The 16,258-nt window shown below is 36.3% G+C and overlaps 1 protein-coding gene across 1 annotated transcript in view; it reads right to left on the reverse strand.

The window, feature by feature from the left end:
• The window catches only part of KCNQ3 (potassium voltage-gated channel, KQT-like subfamily, member 3), a 45,223-nt gene extending 37,628 nt beyond the window's left edge, over window positions 1-7,595 (reverse strand). Inside the window, exons 1-2 of the mRNA XM_010838590.1 lie at window positions 7,521-7,595; window positions 5,996-6,058 (exon numbers count right to left, since the gene is read on the reverse strand). Coding sequence (XP_010836892.1) covers window positions 5,996-6,058; window positions 7,521-7,595 — 138 coding nt within the window. The remainder of the gene's footprint in view (window positions 1-5,995; window positions 6,059-7,520) is intronic.
• Between the last annotated feature and the right edge of the window lie 8,663 nt (window positions 7,596-16,258).

A 16,258-nucleotide genomic window follows, 5' to 3' on the forward strand; every position in this document is an offset into this window, starting at 1 on the left:
GAGATATCTGTGTAGTCAAAGTATGTGTGTGTGTGTGTGTGTGTGTGTGTGTGTGTAGAGAGAGAGAGAGAGGAGAGAGAGACAGAGAGATAGTCATAAGGAGAGGAAGTGGGAGAAAAACAGTTACATGATTTTGTGCATTGTCTAACAAAAAAGTGTGATCCAAATGCTTCCATTCTCTTTAGAGAGCCTGTAGAAGGAAAAACATACTACAGAAAGAGAGTTTTCAGGGCGGAGTATTTTCTCAGTTTATAGCTAGTCAAGAGGCTTCCAGGTCTGCCCTGGCAGATGCTTGCTTTTCCACGACAGGACCAGAGTCCAGGAAGCTGTGTACTGCTGACTCCTATTTGCAAGTCCCTGTGCACTGAAGCACACTAGTTTTTTTTGTGTGTACTTCTGGATGTTTAGTAGTATTTTTCTGACAGTGTGATCATCATGGGGTTAACTCAGCTCTGTGGCAATCAAGACAAGCAATCCTAAAGGAAATCAATCCTGAGTATTTATTAGAAGGACTGATGTTGAAGCTGAAGCCCCGATACTTTGGCCACCTGATGTGAAGAGCCAATTCATTAGAAAACACCCTGATGCTGGGAAAAACTGAAGACAGGAGGAGAAGGGGATGACAGAGGATAAGATGGTTGAATGGCATCACTGACTCAATGAACGTGAGTTTGGGCTTGCTCTGGGAGATGGTGGGAAGCTTGGAGCACTGCAGTCCATGGGGTCACAAAGAGCTGGACACAACAGAGTGACTGAACAACAACTTGGTGACAACCCACTTGGACGTTATTCTCCTCTGACTTGCTAACAGGTATTCGGGAGTGCCAATACCTAGGTAATTATTATATGACTATATAAGCATCGCAGATAAACCAGACTGGTCAGGTCTATCACTAGGACAAGTTAGCAGAACCAGTGTGTGCTTGGAGGGTAGCAGAGGAGCTGGTGTTAAGAACAAAACTGTGAACAACGGAGTATCATTGACAACTGATCTCACTAGCCTATGAAGTCTGACACTGATGGGAACATTTCCTACTTCTATTTCCTTTAAAGAAAATTTCTTTAAAGTTCTATAATAATAATTAAGTTGTACTGACTTCTTATTATTGAACACATTTAGATTTGACTAGACATTCGGAGAAGGCAATGGCAACCCACTCCAGTACTCTTGCCTGGCAAATCCCATGGGCAGAGGAGCCTGGTAGGCTGCAGTCCATGGGGTCGCTAAGAGTCGGACATGACTGAGCAACTTCACTTTCACTTTTCAGTTTCATGTATTGAAGAAGGAAATGGCAACCCACTTCAGTGTTCTTGCCTGGAGAATCCCAGGGACAGGGGAGCCTGGTGGGCTGCCGTCTATGGGGTTGCACAGAGTCAGACACGACTGAAGCGACTTAGCAGTAGCAGCAGACACACATCAGTTGGAGAAAAAAAAATTATGCTGATTAGAATTAACAGTTTTAAGCAAAATGATTCTTCACATGTTGGACTGTGATTTATCTTCACATGCATTTGGAGGGAAAGTTTTTTAGAGTATCTATATAGATAGTCATGTTCAATATACTTCAATGGAAAACAATTTTTAAGAACTCAAGCAGATGGATTTTAGGAATGAAAGAGTTGTCACTAAGATGAAAGAGTTGTCTCTAAGAATAACCGAATTTCCTTTTTTATGTATAGAAAGCCCACAAGGACAACTTTAGTCAAATATGCATTATCAATTAAGTCACTGTACTAATCCTTTCAAGTATATGTAATTTACCATTTTTTAAAAGTATCTAAATATATGAATATCTTTAGCACAGCTCCACTCCCAGAATCGTTTACTACTGGAATTATTTATTGTTGAACAAATATGTCTGGAGTATTACTAAGTTTAATGGTGCCTCTCTCCAGACAGTTTTAACTTAAGCTGAAACTTTCTTGAAAGAGTGCCTAGACCTTTTCTGTGATGATAAGGGCATGCATTTCCATTTACTTATATTTTTCTTCATCCCCACTTGGTTAAATATACATATGAATGTATAGCTGGCTGTCCTCTATCAGAGAGAGTTTTGTTTCCCTTTTCTACAGAAGGGGTAATCATATTTCTGGAAAGAAGAAATGGTGCTTTAAAAGAGCTCAATAGCTTTGGTATCTGGATAAGGGCACTTAGAAGTGACACACACTCACAGAAGTTTTCTCATGTCACTGAGAATGTTAAATTTGATTCCTCAGTCAGGGAGATATTAAGCACAGAGAAGTTCCATGGGCAAAGCAAAAATAACTGTTATGTGGGAGCTGTTATACCGGCAGTAGATTGCTATCTAGGGATCTTCATCTCGGCTAAGTTCCTTCTCACACTGTGTAGGAAATGGCAGCAAGAGATATTTTAGCCAAGATATAAAAGAAAATATACATTTCTCACAGTTAAAGGGATACAAAATCAGCCAACTCATTAAAAGCCCTTTGGAAAGCTCAAAGATCATATCCACTTTTAGAACGTTCCACTAGAAGTATCCAAGATGCAACTTACAGCCATAACTCTTCCAGCCTTATTCTAGAATAAATGTACTAAGAGTATATGTTCCTGATCTCTAGAATTTTAGGGACTTCCTTGTTCTTTGATGATGAAATGAAAGAGTTTATATCACATGTGCTAGATCTCTTCTTGTCCATTTATCTTGGTTATGGGATGGTTGAATTATAATTATATATTAAATTGTGTTGGTTGAAATTTTGCAGAACCGTTATGCTAACTATAAAAAGGACTTATATGACTGACTAGAAAGGTGACAATATAATTTACTGTCCAAATTTGAATACTATTAGAGAACAAAATAAGAGCTATTAGTAATTACATTTAGGGCCACATTTGTGAACTGAGCCTCTCCTGGGAAAGCCAGACTATAGATGATCCCCATCATAAGGGAATTATTTAGATAAATGTGCCATGTCATTCAAAAATAATTGGGTCTCCATAGTGTCCATCAACTCCCCTAGTGAATGTGTTTAGAATTACCAAGGATCTCTAGCAAAATAGTTGAAATTGGCTGGAACAAAGCTGAGAGTTTAATATTTTACTATAATAAGAGGTTTCACCCAGTTCAGTTCAGTCAGTTACTCAGTAATGTTTGACTCTTTGCGACCCCATGGACTGCAGCACACCAGGGGTTTAACATTTTACTCTAAAAAAAGGGTCCATCCAGAAGTTGGCATTTAAGCAAGAATAAAACAAGATGTTCAGTTGGTTGTAAATCTGATTGAAAAATAGAAGAATATCAACTGGCTCTTTAGTAAAATATCTGAAATTAAGACAGAAAGTCTTAGCTTCTAGTTTTATTTGAATACCCATTTACAAATTGAAAATTGAATTTTATGCACTTGGAGATATTTATCTGAAAAAGGAAAGATTTAATATATCATCTTTAAGATTTCTTCCAGCTTTGCAATTTTTGTGATTTTCACTAGCACTTTTTTTCTGGGGTGAATAAGAAGATCCTTGAAGACACTGGAGACATAGGAAATTTATGATGAAGGAACACAGGCAAAGTGAAAAAAGGAAAGTTCAAAGTACCGTGGGACCTTTTAAATTCTGCTATTGCATCATATTCACTTCTCAGTTCAGTCATGCTGAACTACTTGAAATTCTCAACACACCCCTTATTCCTCTATGTAGTTTGTTTCCTGTGTTAAGAATGTTCTCTCTTCATCCCCTTTAACTTCAGCTATATCTAACCACTATTCATCATTCAAACATTGATCTAATCTCAGTTTGAATCCTTCCACTGAAAGCCTATAGCCCTTTGGGCATAACTCCATCATACCACTTTTTACGAACTCCATTATAATTGTTCATTCATTTTACTTTCATGCTGAACTCTGAGCTGTAACACTTCTCTACCTCTGCATCTCCAGCAGCTAACCTAGTGATTCTCCAATAGAAGGCACTCAACAAACCATTAATTGAATTATTAAAAAGAAAAAAAAAAAACAATTATTCCTCCTTCAAATAGAAATACATCTGTAAGAACAGAAAAAAAGAAACATTCCTATAGATGCCTATGTAAGATATCCATCACATAAATTATCATATATGTAAATCAAGGTGAAAATAAGTAAAGTTTGATTGTATCCTGTGCTTTATAGAAATTCTTGGGATTTATGCCATTGGAGATGCTTTAAGAAAAATAATTCATAAAGGCAAAAACGTGCTTATGATGACCAAGCTGCTGTGTTAAGCATAATAATTTAGAGACTAAAGTGACATGTTTTCCAGGATGGTCTACCTCACACTAAATTTTGCTCTATCGTGTTTTTCAGAGGTGTTATAGAATTTTTTTAAAAAAATCTATTTTATTTTGTGTTATGTTTTCATACCCTATGCTGCTGCTAAGTCACTTCAGTCATGTCTGACTCTGTGCGACCCCAGAGACGGCGGCCCACCAGGCTCCCCCGTCCCTGGGATTCTCCAGGCAAGAACTTCTAGGCTCCTCCATCCATGGGATTCTTCAGGCAAGAGCACTGGAGTGGGGTGCCATTGCCTTCTCCGTTTCATACCCTCTAAATAAACATTTATCACTTTTTATACAACTCATACTCTTCTTTCCAACATATGTACTTGCATCTGCTAATTTTAAATAAGCTTAACAGAAACTTTCTTTAAACACTATTAAACACATAAAACTATTATATATTGCTAATACCTCTCCTCACTAACAAAGTCATATGGAATCGACATCCTTTTATTCAAAGAAGGCTCAGAAATTTCAGTCATTTTTTTAACCTCACATTCTTTCTAACCATTGATCTTTAATCATTTGCCATAATTGGTGAATTGTGAATTTATAATATTTTTCAAAAGTATCCATTGCTTTCCCACTGCATTTGACATTATGAATTACTGCTGACTAATCAATGTTTTCCTAACTGATATCAGTAATATAAAATTTTACTCATTTAATAATTCTGAACATTACTATCAAATTACTTATCTTAAAATACTGCTTTTAGCATCCTAAAAATATTCTAGAAGTATAGTACCAATTAATATCTACAAAATATAGTCCAAATTCAATAATCTGGCCTTTTAAAGGCTTTTTGAAATCTGGCCCCAACCTATTTTTCAATTTCCCCCCTGCTGTGTAACATAAATTCTCCCCTCTAGAGGAATCACTGACCTCCAAATGCTATTTGTTAGGATATATTTACCCCTGTTTTAACTGTTACCACAAACTTTCTCTTTATACTTCTTCCGCTCTCTACACTCCCTTCCTTCCTCTAAAACTGATATTAATGTTCTGTCAGTACTTAAAATGAGAGGCCTATCATTTACCTCCAGTGGTAATTCATTAACAGACATTGTCTTAACTTCCTCCTAATGAGGTTGATTCAAAAGCTATGACTGTGTGCTTCTTAAATTGGAAGAACTTTATACTCTTGACATAAGTGTCCATAACTATGATCTGTTCAGACAGCTTGATGACTGACTTATATCATAAGGAAAAAAAGGCAGGGTCTTTGTTCCCATATTTAAATGTGTTGTTTTTTTTCCTCATATGATTAAAAAAATATAGCACTTTATTCTCTAGTAAATTGTAACTTTCTTTTTTCTGTGATGACTTCAATAAGTGTCCCTAAAGACAGTGACACTGTTTTTGTTGCTTATCTTTTTCAGTAAATCTTATCTCTTACATAAATTGGGGAGTATCTCAAAAATGATGATGGGATAAGGGGTGTTTTATCACTTCTTACTTATATCTCTGAAACTCCAATACTTTGGCCACCTAATGCGAAGAGCTGACTCATTTGAAAAGACCCTGATGCTGGGAAAGATTGAGGGCAGGAGGAGAAGGGGACAACAGAGGATGAGATGGTTGGATGGCATCACCAACTCAATGGACATGGGTTTGGGTGGACTCCAGGAGTTGATGATGGACAGGGAAGCCTGGCGTGCTGTGGTTCATGGGGTCGCAAAGAGTCAAACACGGCTGAGTGACTGAACTAATTAACTTACATCTCTGTAGTCTTCTCCCTTGTCTTTTATGTTGGTCTTCAAAGTCCTTATTTCTCTCCTATGCTGTTAATATAACAAAAGCAGTAACATGGTCTAATGTTAGATTAAATGTCATGAGAGTAGTTTTTGGGTCCCATCTGTACTGTAAAATTAAACTGAGCTCTCATATCCTTTGAGCTGAATGTTATTTTTCTCCTTAACAGGAATAATGACTAATGTATCTTACCCTGATAACTTGTGAGATTGTATTATTTTTCCACATCTATTCACTCCTCTTTCTTCTTCAGCACCTTTTGTGTGTTAGTTGCTCAGTTGTGTCCAACTCTTTGAGACCCCATAGATTGCAGCTTGCCAGACTCCTCTGTCCATGGAATTCTCCAAGCAAGAATACTAGAATAGGTTACCATTCCCTTCTCCAAGGTATCTTTCTAACCCAGATATTTGACACGGGTCTCCCTAATTTCAGGCAGATTCTTTACCATCTGAGCCAACAAGGAAGCCCAGAGGAATACATTTCCCCCTTCCTTAAATTCCCTTAACTTTGTGTTTGGCCAAGTAACTTGCTTCTCAAGGACATGTGGGAAGACATGAAAATATCTGATTTCCAAATTTCTATGAGTGTTATCATTTTCCTGCAATCTACCATATGAAGGGGCTGCAACTGCTTCAGGAAATTGCTGTTCTTCATCTTGGTCTCCAAAAGACAAGCCTATATAGCACACCTAACCCCAAGTCTAGTCAAGCTCAACTAAGCCAAGTAGAATCCCAGACAACCTACAGACTCAGGAGTGAAAAATAAATATTTGTTTTAAGCTAATAATTTTTTTTTGGATCTGTTGTTTATATAGAATTCTCACAGCAAAATCTAAGACATTTCTTGCAGAGCTAAGATCTTCAAATAGTTTTCTATATACAAACATGATTTATAAATGTTACAGTGTAAAAATATCTTACAGACATTATAGTGGGCAAATAAATCAAACACTAAAAATACATACTGTATAACTGTACTTTTGTAAAGTTTTAGAATAGGCAAAATATGTCCATGGTGATAGAAAGTAATTGCCTCAAGGGTGAGTTTGAAGGGACTTGGAAATAATTTAATTGCACAAACATTAAGGAGCATTTTAGTTATGGAGAGTTTGTAAAATTTGTTTTGGATGTTGAATACATAGATATGTACAACTGTCAGAACTCAACTAACTGAAAAATTGTGTACCTTATTATATGTTAAGTATAACTCAATAAAACAAAACTCATTCAATATCACTGACTCATCCTTGAACTTGACTTTTACATCTACCTACACACTCAACATTTTCACTTGAACATTAACAGGCAACTCACACACAGTGTACTCACAACCAAACTCCTAATTCTACCCACTATTTAAGAAAATTTCTCTTACAACAGTACACTTTATCCAGAAAAAGAAAACAGCTCCATTTCCCTAGTTCTTCAGGCAAAATATATTAAAAACAAAAATTCTGATCTTTATCTCTCAAATACTGCATCCAACTCATACCTCACTACTTCCTTTGCAAATACTCTGATCTAAGCCACAGTCATTTGCAAGGCTCCCAACTTCTATCTTTGACATTTTGCTGCTCAGATAGTTATAGTGTGCATAGCTGCTTCTCAACTGATATTTGCCAAAGTGATGAATGAATGAAAATGCCTTTTGCATGCTAGCTTTTTCTGTTTAGTCTCATCCAGAATCATCATGATCTCCCAGGATTTATTCTGGCTCAAGCACCAACTCTGCAAGCACTTAGTGCTTGCTCAATCTAATTAGCATTACTTACAAAGGAAATGTAGAACAGCCCGATGCAAGTGCAAAGAAAGCATTAATCAACCTGAGTGCAAAGCTTAAAAGCAAGATAGTAATAGAAGCTTCTTCCCCACTCCTTTAATTATTCTGGCAGCCACAAACAAAACATAATGATGAGAAAGGGTGAAGGGACTAAAAAGAGCACTGCCATGATTCTGTCCCAAGGAAATCATCCTTTCTCCCATTTTGTTCCAGGTTTCTGGCATCTACATGCTATCCAATTCCTCCTCCCCCATATGCATCTAAAGAAGTAGTTTCAAAACTTTACAAAGTGATTTCAATCACTCTAGAGGGGAACATGCTGGAGTTCTAAAATTTTCTCCTGCCTTATATCATAGTAAGTAAAAAAGTTTCATTCAGTACCTTAACACAGAGAGAAGGAAGCAGCAATGAACCAAAAACAATACAATAATGACAACCCAAGTATCTGATCTCATGTTAAGACCAATTTTCCCTCTTGAACTTCTTACCTTCTGGTGCTTCTGGTCATTAATTCACTTAATAATAGCAGTAAAGTATAATTTTCAAAAAGAATAAATTTATGATTTGCACACAAATATAAAATGAACATGTGTAAAATGTCTCAGTCAACTCATTAATTGATGAATGAGCCAATAAACATTTAAACCAGTTCAAATGAGAGTTTACTTACAGAGATATGTATTCTGGACAAAATTCATTTCCATCACCATGAACAAATATCATCTGCATTGCTCTAAGCATTACTGTTTTCTACAAGTTAACTTCTATCTACAGAGTTGTTTAATCACTGGTTGAAGACAGTTACACAGCCTTAAGGAATCCAGTACTCTCCAGTGAGTCTGTTAAATGGTGCAAGTATGCCACAATCCTATTTTGCTTATTTCCAAGTCACTGGCAACTTTTCCTGGCATCAGGAAAAGGAATAATCTTACTATAGCTTTTAAAAACAAGTTATACTGTAAAGTCTCCTAAAGTGAAAGATTGTTTACACATCCTTATTATATCAAAGAAACAGTAGTATGCACATGCTTTCTTCTCAGTTCTTCATCTGGTGAAATCATCATTTTTCAGGAGTGTGTGACTTAAAAAAAAATGGTGAGAAAGCAACAAGAAAATGGTTACAGAAATGCTTTATTTACATTTATTGTTTTCCATTTTTTATTTTCACATGTCAGTAGTCTGAGTGCTTCTGCTGGCAAAAGAAAAGCTCTTTTACTCTTTGGCAAAAGTGAACTCACTGAACAATGAGACATACATTGTACAATACTGTTCTCAAACAGTTGCACTAAGATGTGTAAACATAGATACCTTCATTCTAAGGGGATTGCTCTTTCAATATTTTATACACAGAGCTGCCAGTAAGCATTTAGATTTTAAAGCTCATCATGCTCTCAAATTTTAAATACAATTAGAATTTTACATCTACTTTAACATCTTCTCATCCCAATGGTTTAGAGAATGTCTTCATTATAAATACACACACATACATAGTATAAAAACGTAAATTATTTCAAAAAATAGAAATTGGTTGGCCACCATCACCACTGCCAACAACAACCAAGTAATAAGAAATATATTTTAATAAATTTGCCAGTTTTATATTATAGACAACTTTTATTGAATATCAAATTGTGGAAAGGGTTTGAAAAATCATTATTTGCTACTGCTAAGTCACTTCAGTCATGCCCGACTCTGTGCGACCCCAGAGACGGCAGCCCACCAGGCTCCCCCGTCCCTGGGATTCTCCAGGCAAGAACACTGGAGTGGGTTGCCATCTCCTTCTCCAATGCATGAAAGTGAAAAGTGAAAGTGAAGTCGCTCAGTTGTGTCCGACTCTTAACGACCCCATGGATTGCAGCCCACCAGGCTCCTCCATCCATGGGATTTTTCAGGCAAGAGTACTGGAGTGGGGTGCCATTGCTAAGTACAACTTATTTTCTTGTTTCATTCTTCCAAAGTCAACTTCCTTCTTTTTGTACTATATTTTATACTCTCTCAGGGACATATTCACATCTTTTATTGTCCCATGGAAAATTTTCCTTTGGGTAGCTTGTATCACTGTGATTTTTCCTTATCACATTTGGATAAAATAAAAAAAAAATTATGATTCATATAAATCTACACCAAATCATCAATACTAGCATAAAATGTAAGTTCCTTTTGACGTTGACATCAGTTTTTCTCTATTGTTTACTAAGTTAACATCTTACTCATTTTATTTTGCCTGTAGTTTTTCAATTTTGTGCTTGTTATTTAGTTGTCTTATGACAAAATTACTATTCCAATTTACTCCTGACATGTTTTTGTATGGTTGAATAAATATTGCATACATCATTTATTATTTCTTGATATGCCAAGAATCCATGATGATAATAAATAGTTAAATATGCTAAGACATATTTAAAATGTTCTTTACGGTTCCACACACATTCCTATGTAAGTAAAAGCAGATGTCCACAGAAAGATGAAACACCTCGACTGTGAATGCCAGTGATTTTTAAATTTGTATGTATTTGTACTGCTGCTGCTGCTGCTAAGTCTCTTCAGTCGTGTCTGATTCTGTGCAACCCCATAGATGGCAGCCCACCAGGCTCCCCCATCCCTGGGATTCTCCAGGCAAGAACACTGAAGTGGGTTGCCATTTCCTTCTCTATGTATTTGTACTATGCCATATTAAAATGATTGCTTTTTAAAAGCGTATATGATTAAAATCTAAGACACTATGAAGAAAAATAATTTTTTTCTATTTGTAACATTAAACCTGATGGAGTTTCCATTTCTACCAGTACCTTGCATTGTAAAGTAAATGAACAAATCACTGATGTGAGGGAGAGTATAAAAAGCAAAACAGTCAGCAAGAATAAAAATAACAGATATTTTGAAGGATTCATCTTTACAATTTGCCTGTCTTTAAAGTAATAAAAATGTAACGTTTTTGAGGGGATGGAGGACTAACCTCAGTTTGGAGGATGGCATAATTTGTAAGAAAACTGATAACAGACAATCAAGATGTGACTTGAAATTAATGGTTAAAAATATTTTTTGTGTGTTTGTCAGCTGTGCAAAAAGCATTTCTTAGCTGCCTAGCCATTGTATAAAAATTTTCCCCATAAATGTACAGTTCATTATTTAAATAGTACTATTCAGATCAGATCAGATCAGTCACTCAGTCGTGTCCGACTCTTTGCGACCCCATGAATCACAGCACGCCAGGCCTCCCTGTCCATCACCAACTCCCCGGGTTCACCCAGACTCACTTCCATTGACTCAGTGATGCCATCCAGCCATCTCATCCTCTGTCGTCCCCTTCTCCTCCTGCCCCCAATCCCTCCCAGCATCAGAGTCTTTTCCAATGAGTCAACTCTTCGCATGAGGTGGCCAAAGTACTGGCGTTTCAGCTTTAGCATCATTCCTTCCAAAGAAATCCCAGGGCTGATCTCCTTCAGAATGGACTGGTTGGATCTCCTTGCAGTCCAAGGGACTCTCAAGAGTCTTCTCCAGCACCACAGTTCAAAAGCATCAATTCTTTGGCGCTCAGACTTCTTCACAGTCCAACTCTCACATCCATACTAGTATAAGGTAAAACAAGTAAATTTTACTAACTGAGACACTTAACTTAAAGAGTATCAATACCTTTATCTGCAAAAGTTATGAGGCATTTTTTTCTTCAAACAGAAGTGATATCCCAGTGAAATGTAATGCAATGATTTTACTTAAATCCGTACCAATGCATTTTATATTTCTTTTGATGCTACTTAAAAATAAATAAATATAACAATAGATACAAAACACTAAAAAATAACAATAAAACAAATTATAAACCAAATACAAATGATTCTAAAAAAATAAAAGTCAATAATATACATAAGTTAATATGACAGATTTTGTTTTCCTGAAATGAGATGGTCAACTTCTAAGTTGAAGTTTAAGAACAAACATAGTAGCATCAGGTTCAGTTCTAAAATATGGTGCTTTGGCATATTGAGCATTTTAAGCTGAATGAATTTGAAGAGCAGCAGGTGAAGGGCTCTCTGAACCCCCCCTTCTCCCCTGATGCAGGTCATAGGATTTTCATGTGAGAGGTTACTTCTCCATACCCAGAAGATAGAAAGACATTGAAGGAATCTGAATGAACGGGCCTTGCCAAGTTTTCCCCAGTGTGCCATCCCTAGCTCATAGCCTTTGTCCTATCTTTCTCCCCACAGCTTTCCATTTTTCATCAAACCTAGCATAAAGTCATCAAAACATACTCATTTCTTCTGGTCTTCATTTCCTTATGGAAGTCCCCATCTCACACAAAACTTCTGCTAACTAAATAAGAAGAATTACATGTGTTTCTCCTGTTGATTTATCTTTGTAAATCTAATTTACAGGCACAGCCAAGAATCTTAAGGGAGTTAAGGAAACTTTTTTCTCCCCTACATGCCTCTTTTCCTGGACATGATATAATGCCTTAATTTTTCCACTATTTTTCCTTATTTGAACTATTGTATTAACTACAATTTCAGAGAATATCTTTGGATCTATGCATGTGGCAAAAATGATGATAATCATTCACTGAATAATTCCTTGAGATACCTAATGATTCAATATTTATTCCAATAATTATAAGTATGTAAAACATGCTTATATATAGTTATTAGAACACAAATAAAAACCTTTCTAAATTCTTGTACAGAACTCACTACACTCTGAAAATATGCTTCCTCAGCAGCCCAAAGTATTTATTTAGATAATCTTCCAATGAGGAAAACAATACATGGGCACAGATGAGTTATCATATTGAATTGCTGACAGCTGAGAAAGACCCCCTGGAGGAGGAAATGGCAACTCACTCCAGTCTCCTTGCCTGGAAAATCCCATGGACAGAGTAGCCTGGTGGTCACAGAATAGTCCATGGAGTCACAAAGAGTCAGACATGTCTGAGTGACTGAGTATGAGCACAAGGTAAGGTAAGGATGACTAGATCAAGAGCTCAAGACACTAAGAAATTAGATTAGTTTGAATTCAGGGTGGAGAATCACATGTGTCACAGAAGAATCTCTAGATAATCATGGGACAGTGTTAGAATGTTGGGCATGCAGAGGACTGTAGTTTAAGAAAAAAGACTAAAGACAATAATGAGAAAAATAAGGGGAAACTTATCATTAAACCTTGGGTAGGCTCTGTAAATTACCCAGTTGCTCAGTATTTGAGTGTGATCTTAAGAAAAATGAAGGCTATAAGTATTTTTTGGAACTAATTCTTTTTTAAGTAGAAATTATATTTTAATTTAAAGAATCACCAACTCTCAGTTTTTGCTCTTTCTTCCTGATAGAATCAAATCTATTTATTCTCTGCATGCCTATAACAATACTTTATAATGATGGATATCAGCTGAATTATGTAGATTTATTAAGTATAAGCATAATTAAATGGACAAAAGGAATTCCTGAAATAGGTTTTAACATCTCAGTTAAAAAGGAAGACAGTATTCTGATCAATATTTTTGAAGGAAGCTGTATTTAACTATTGAGATTCAAAGTTATTTGAGCATCTGTTATTCTTTAATCAGGTTCTAAAAGGATAGGTTATAGGCCCAGGGCATAGAAAATAAGTGTGTGAGGAAATATTTCAGAAAGAAGAAGAAAATATTCCTAAATTACAAAAGACGTAAGTAATTTTGAGGCCCTGGGTCATTTGTTTGAAAAAAGAAAGGTTAAAGATTAAAGAAATGAATACATTAAATAGATTAAAGAAATGAATAAACTATATCTTTTCATGAATTTTTTAAAATCTTTTTTCTTTTTAAATTTCTTTTTAAAGTAGACTTCCAACTACTTTACAATATTAATTTTAAAATTCTATACATATTTTTTCACAAATTTGGAAGGAACAGTTGAGGGGCATAAGATTAGTTGTGTTTATACTGCTCTCTGGAAATGGAATTTTGCTTGTTTACATGTAACCCAAGGGCTCACATTGAATTATTCTGGGCATGGACAACCATCCTTTCCAATCTGCTGAATACAAATGAAAAAGCTCCTGGCAGGGGACTCTATATGTGTAAAATAGATAACTGGTGAGAAGTTGCTATATAACACAGGGAGTCCAGCCTGGTACTCTGTGATGACCTAGAGGGGTGGGATGAGGGTGAGGGAGGCTCAAGAAGGAGGAGATATATATATATAATTATGGCTGACTCACATTGTTGTACAGCAGAAACTAATACAATAATGTAAAGTGATTTTCTTCCAACTAAAAAATAAACTTGAAAAAGAGATGTCCTTTAGTAGATGAATGTATAAACACACAGAATTATATCCAGACAATGAAATATTGTTGTACTCAAAAGAAATGAGCTATCTAGCCTTGAAAAGACATGGAAAAAACTGAAATGCATATTACTAAATGAAAAAAGGCATTCCAAAATATCTACGTACTATACAAGATATCCTGGAAAAAAGAAAACTATGTACACAGTAGAAAGATCAGCAGTTGCCAAGGGATGGGAAGAGAATAAGATGAAAAGGCAGAGCCCAGGGGGTTTCTAGACCAGTGGCAATGCTGTATCTGACACTATAATGGCACGGTGGATACATGTAATTATATTTTTGCACATGCACAAATACATGTAATGTACAATACCAAGACTCAACCTAAATGTAAACTATGCACTTTGGGTGATAAGTAAGTAAATGAATTCACTCAGTCATGTCCGACTCTTTGTGATCCCATGGACTGTAGTGTACCAGCCTTCTCTGTCCATGGGATTTTCCAGGCAAGAATACTGGAGTGGGTTGCCATTTCCTTCTCCAGGGGATCTTCCTGACCCAGGGATCAAATCCAGGTCTCCCGCATTGCAAGCAGATGCTTTACCCTCTGAGCCACCAGGGGATTATACACTTTTGGTGATAATAATGTATCAATTGGGGTTCACTAATTAGTTATTAATTGTAACAAATATACAACTCTGGTAGAGGATACTGATTATAAGAAAAGCTATGCATATGTAGGGAGGCAGTGGGTACATGGGAAATTTCTCTTTCATTTGTCTATCTTTGTCTTGAACTTTTCTAATAAAATCATACCAAGGAACATGGGCAAATAAATTAAATATAAGCAGAGCTCCTCTTGGTGAAGGGTGATGAATAAACTAAAGTTTAGCTACTTTTATCAAACTTCACAATCACCACCATTCAAGAAACTCTTAGAATAATCCTGTGCTATCTAATTCTTCCTCTAAACCAAGGACAGTTAGCTTAAGCAATATTTAAGCTTCAAGTAAGAACTGTGTGGTTTAATTTATGATGTACAGTTCTCCATAGTTGTAATGGCTAATTTTAGGAGACCTACTAGAATTTAATATATCAGACTTTATGCTTTCTATTTCCATCTATTGGACATTTCCACACATAGCACAACACATACATTATCATAAAAGCTACTTCTTCACCTATTATCTCAGCTAATAATGTTCCTCAGATCCTAAATGTTCATATTCAAGTTTTTCTTTCTTTCTTCATGTTGTCTACTCCTGAAACCATATACAAGCCCCTGTGTCCCTGTCCTTTGAAGACTAAGGCTTTTGCTTTAGTTTCAGGACTCCATTTAATCTCTAAAGGCTGACTCAAGAGTTAATTAGGAAATGTAAAGATATAGAAATAAAGATTAACCATTGCGCTGGGGAACTGGTAACAATTTAGATATAAATCTGTTGCCGGGGACCAGCCCTGGTGGATCCAGGGTATTCGAAGCGGGGACGGCGTCGGCGAGGATCAGGAAACAACTGCTTAATTAAACGTTAATTAAGGATATAAAGAGTAATAGAATGAGGATAGCTCAGTGAAGAAATTCAGTGGAGAAAAGAGGCTGAATAATTCAACCAGAAGGTAAGAGAAAGAACGACATGGTGAGACCAAGTTTCGGAGAACAAGGCCCGCACTTTATTTTCCAAAGTAGTTTTTATACCTTAAGTTATGCATAGAAGATAATGGGGGAAGGGGTAGAGTCAAGCAGCAAGCCAGGCTTTCTTCCTGCAAACTTATCATATGCAAAAGTTTAGCTGATTTGCATCATCTTCTGGCCTGGAGGCCTTTTCCTCTAAAGGTGATTATTCTAAAGTCAGGCGCCAGCCTCCAAAAAGCATTAGATAAAGTTGCATTCCTACAGAGCAAAGGTGTGGTGGGCTATAACAAGAAAAAGAATTAATTCAAGGGTCCCAGGTTACAAACATTAAAGCTACTATTTACACCAATTATATTAATCAATACACTGCCAGGGACACAGCAGGTAAGGGATATGGAGACTTAGCAGCAAACATTGGCCCAACAAGTGAGAATCCCTTCACCAATACAATTTCTAATCAATCTTTTAACTGCTCAAAGGAATCTGTATTTAGACAGTTTAGAACATCTCATGCCTCTCACAGTTTGGAGGCTCTGAGCAATCACATGTGGCCGGAAAAACCT

The sequence above is a fragment of the Bison bison genome, unplaced genomic scaffold, assembly GCF_000754665.1.
Source record: "Bison bison bison isolate TAMUID 2011002044 unplaced genomic scaffold, Bison_UMD1.0 scf7180017864098, whole genome shotgun sequence".
NCBI classification, from domain to species: Eukaryota; Metazoa; Chordata; class Mammalia; order Artiodactyla; family Bovidae; genus Bison; species Bison bison.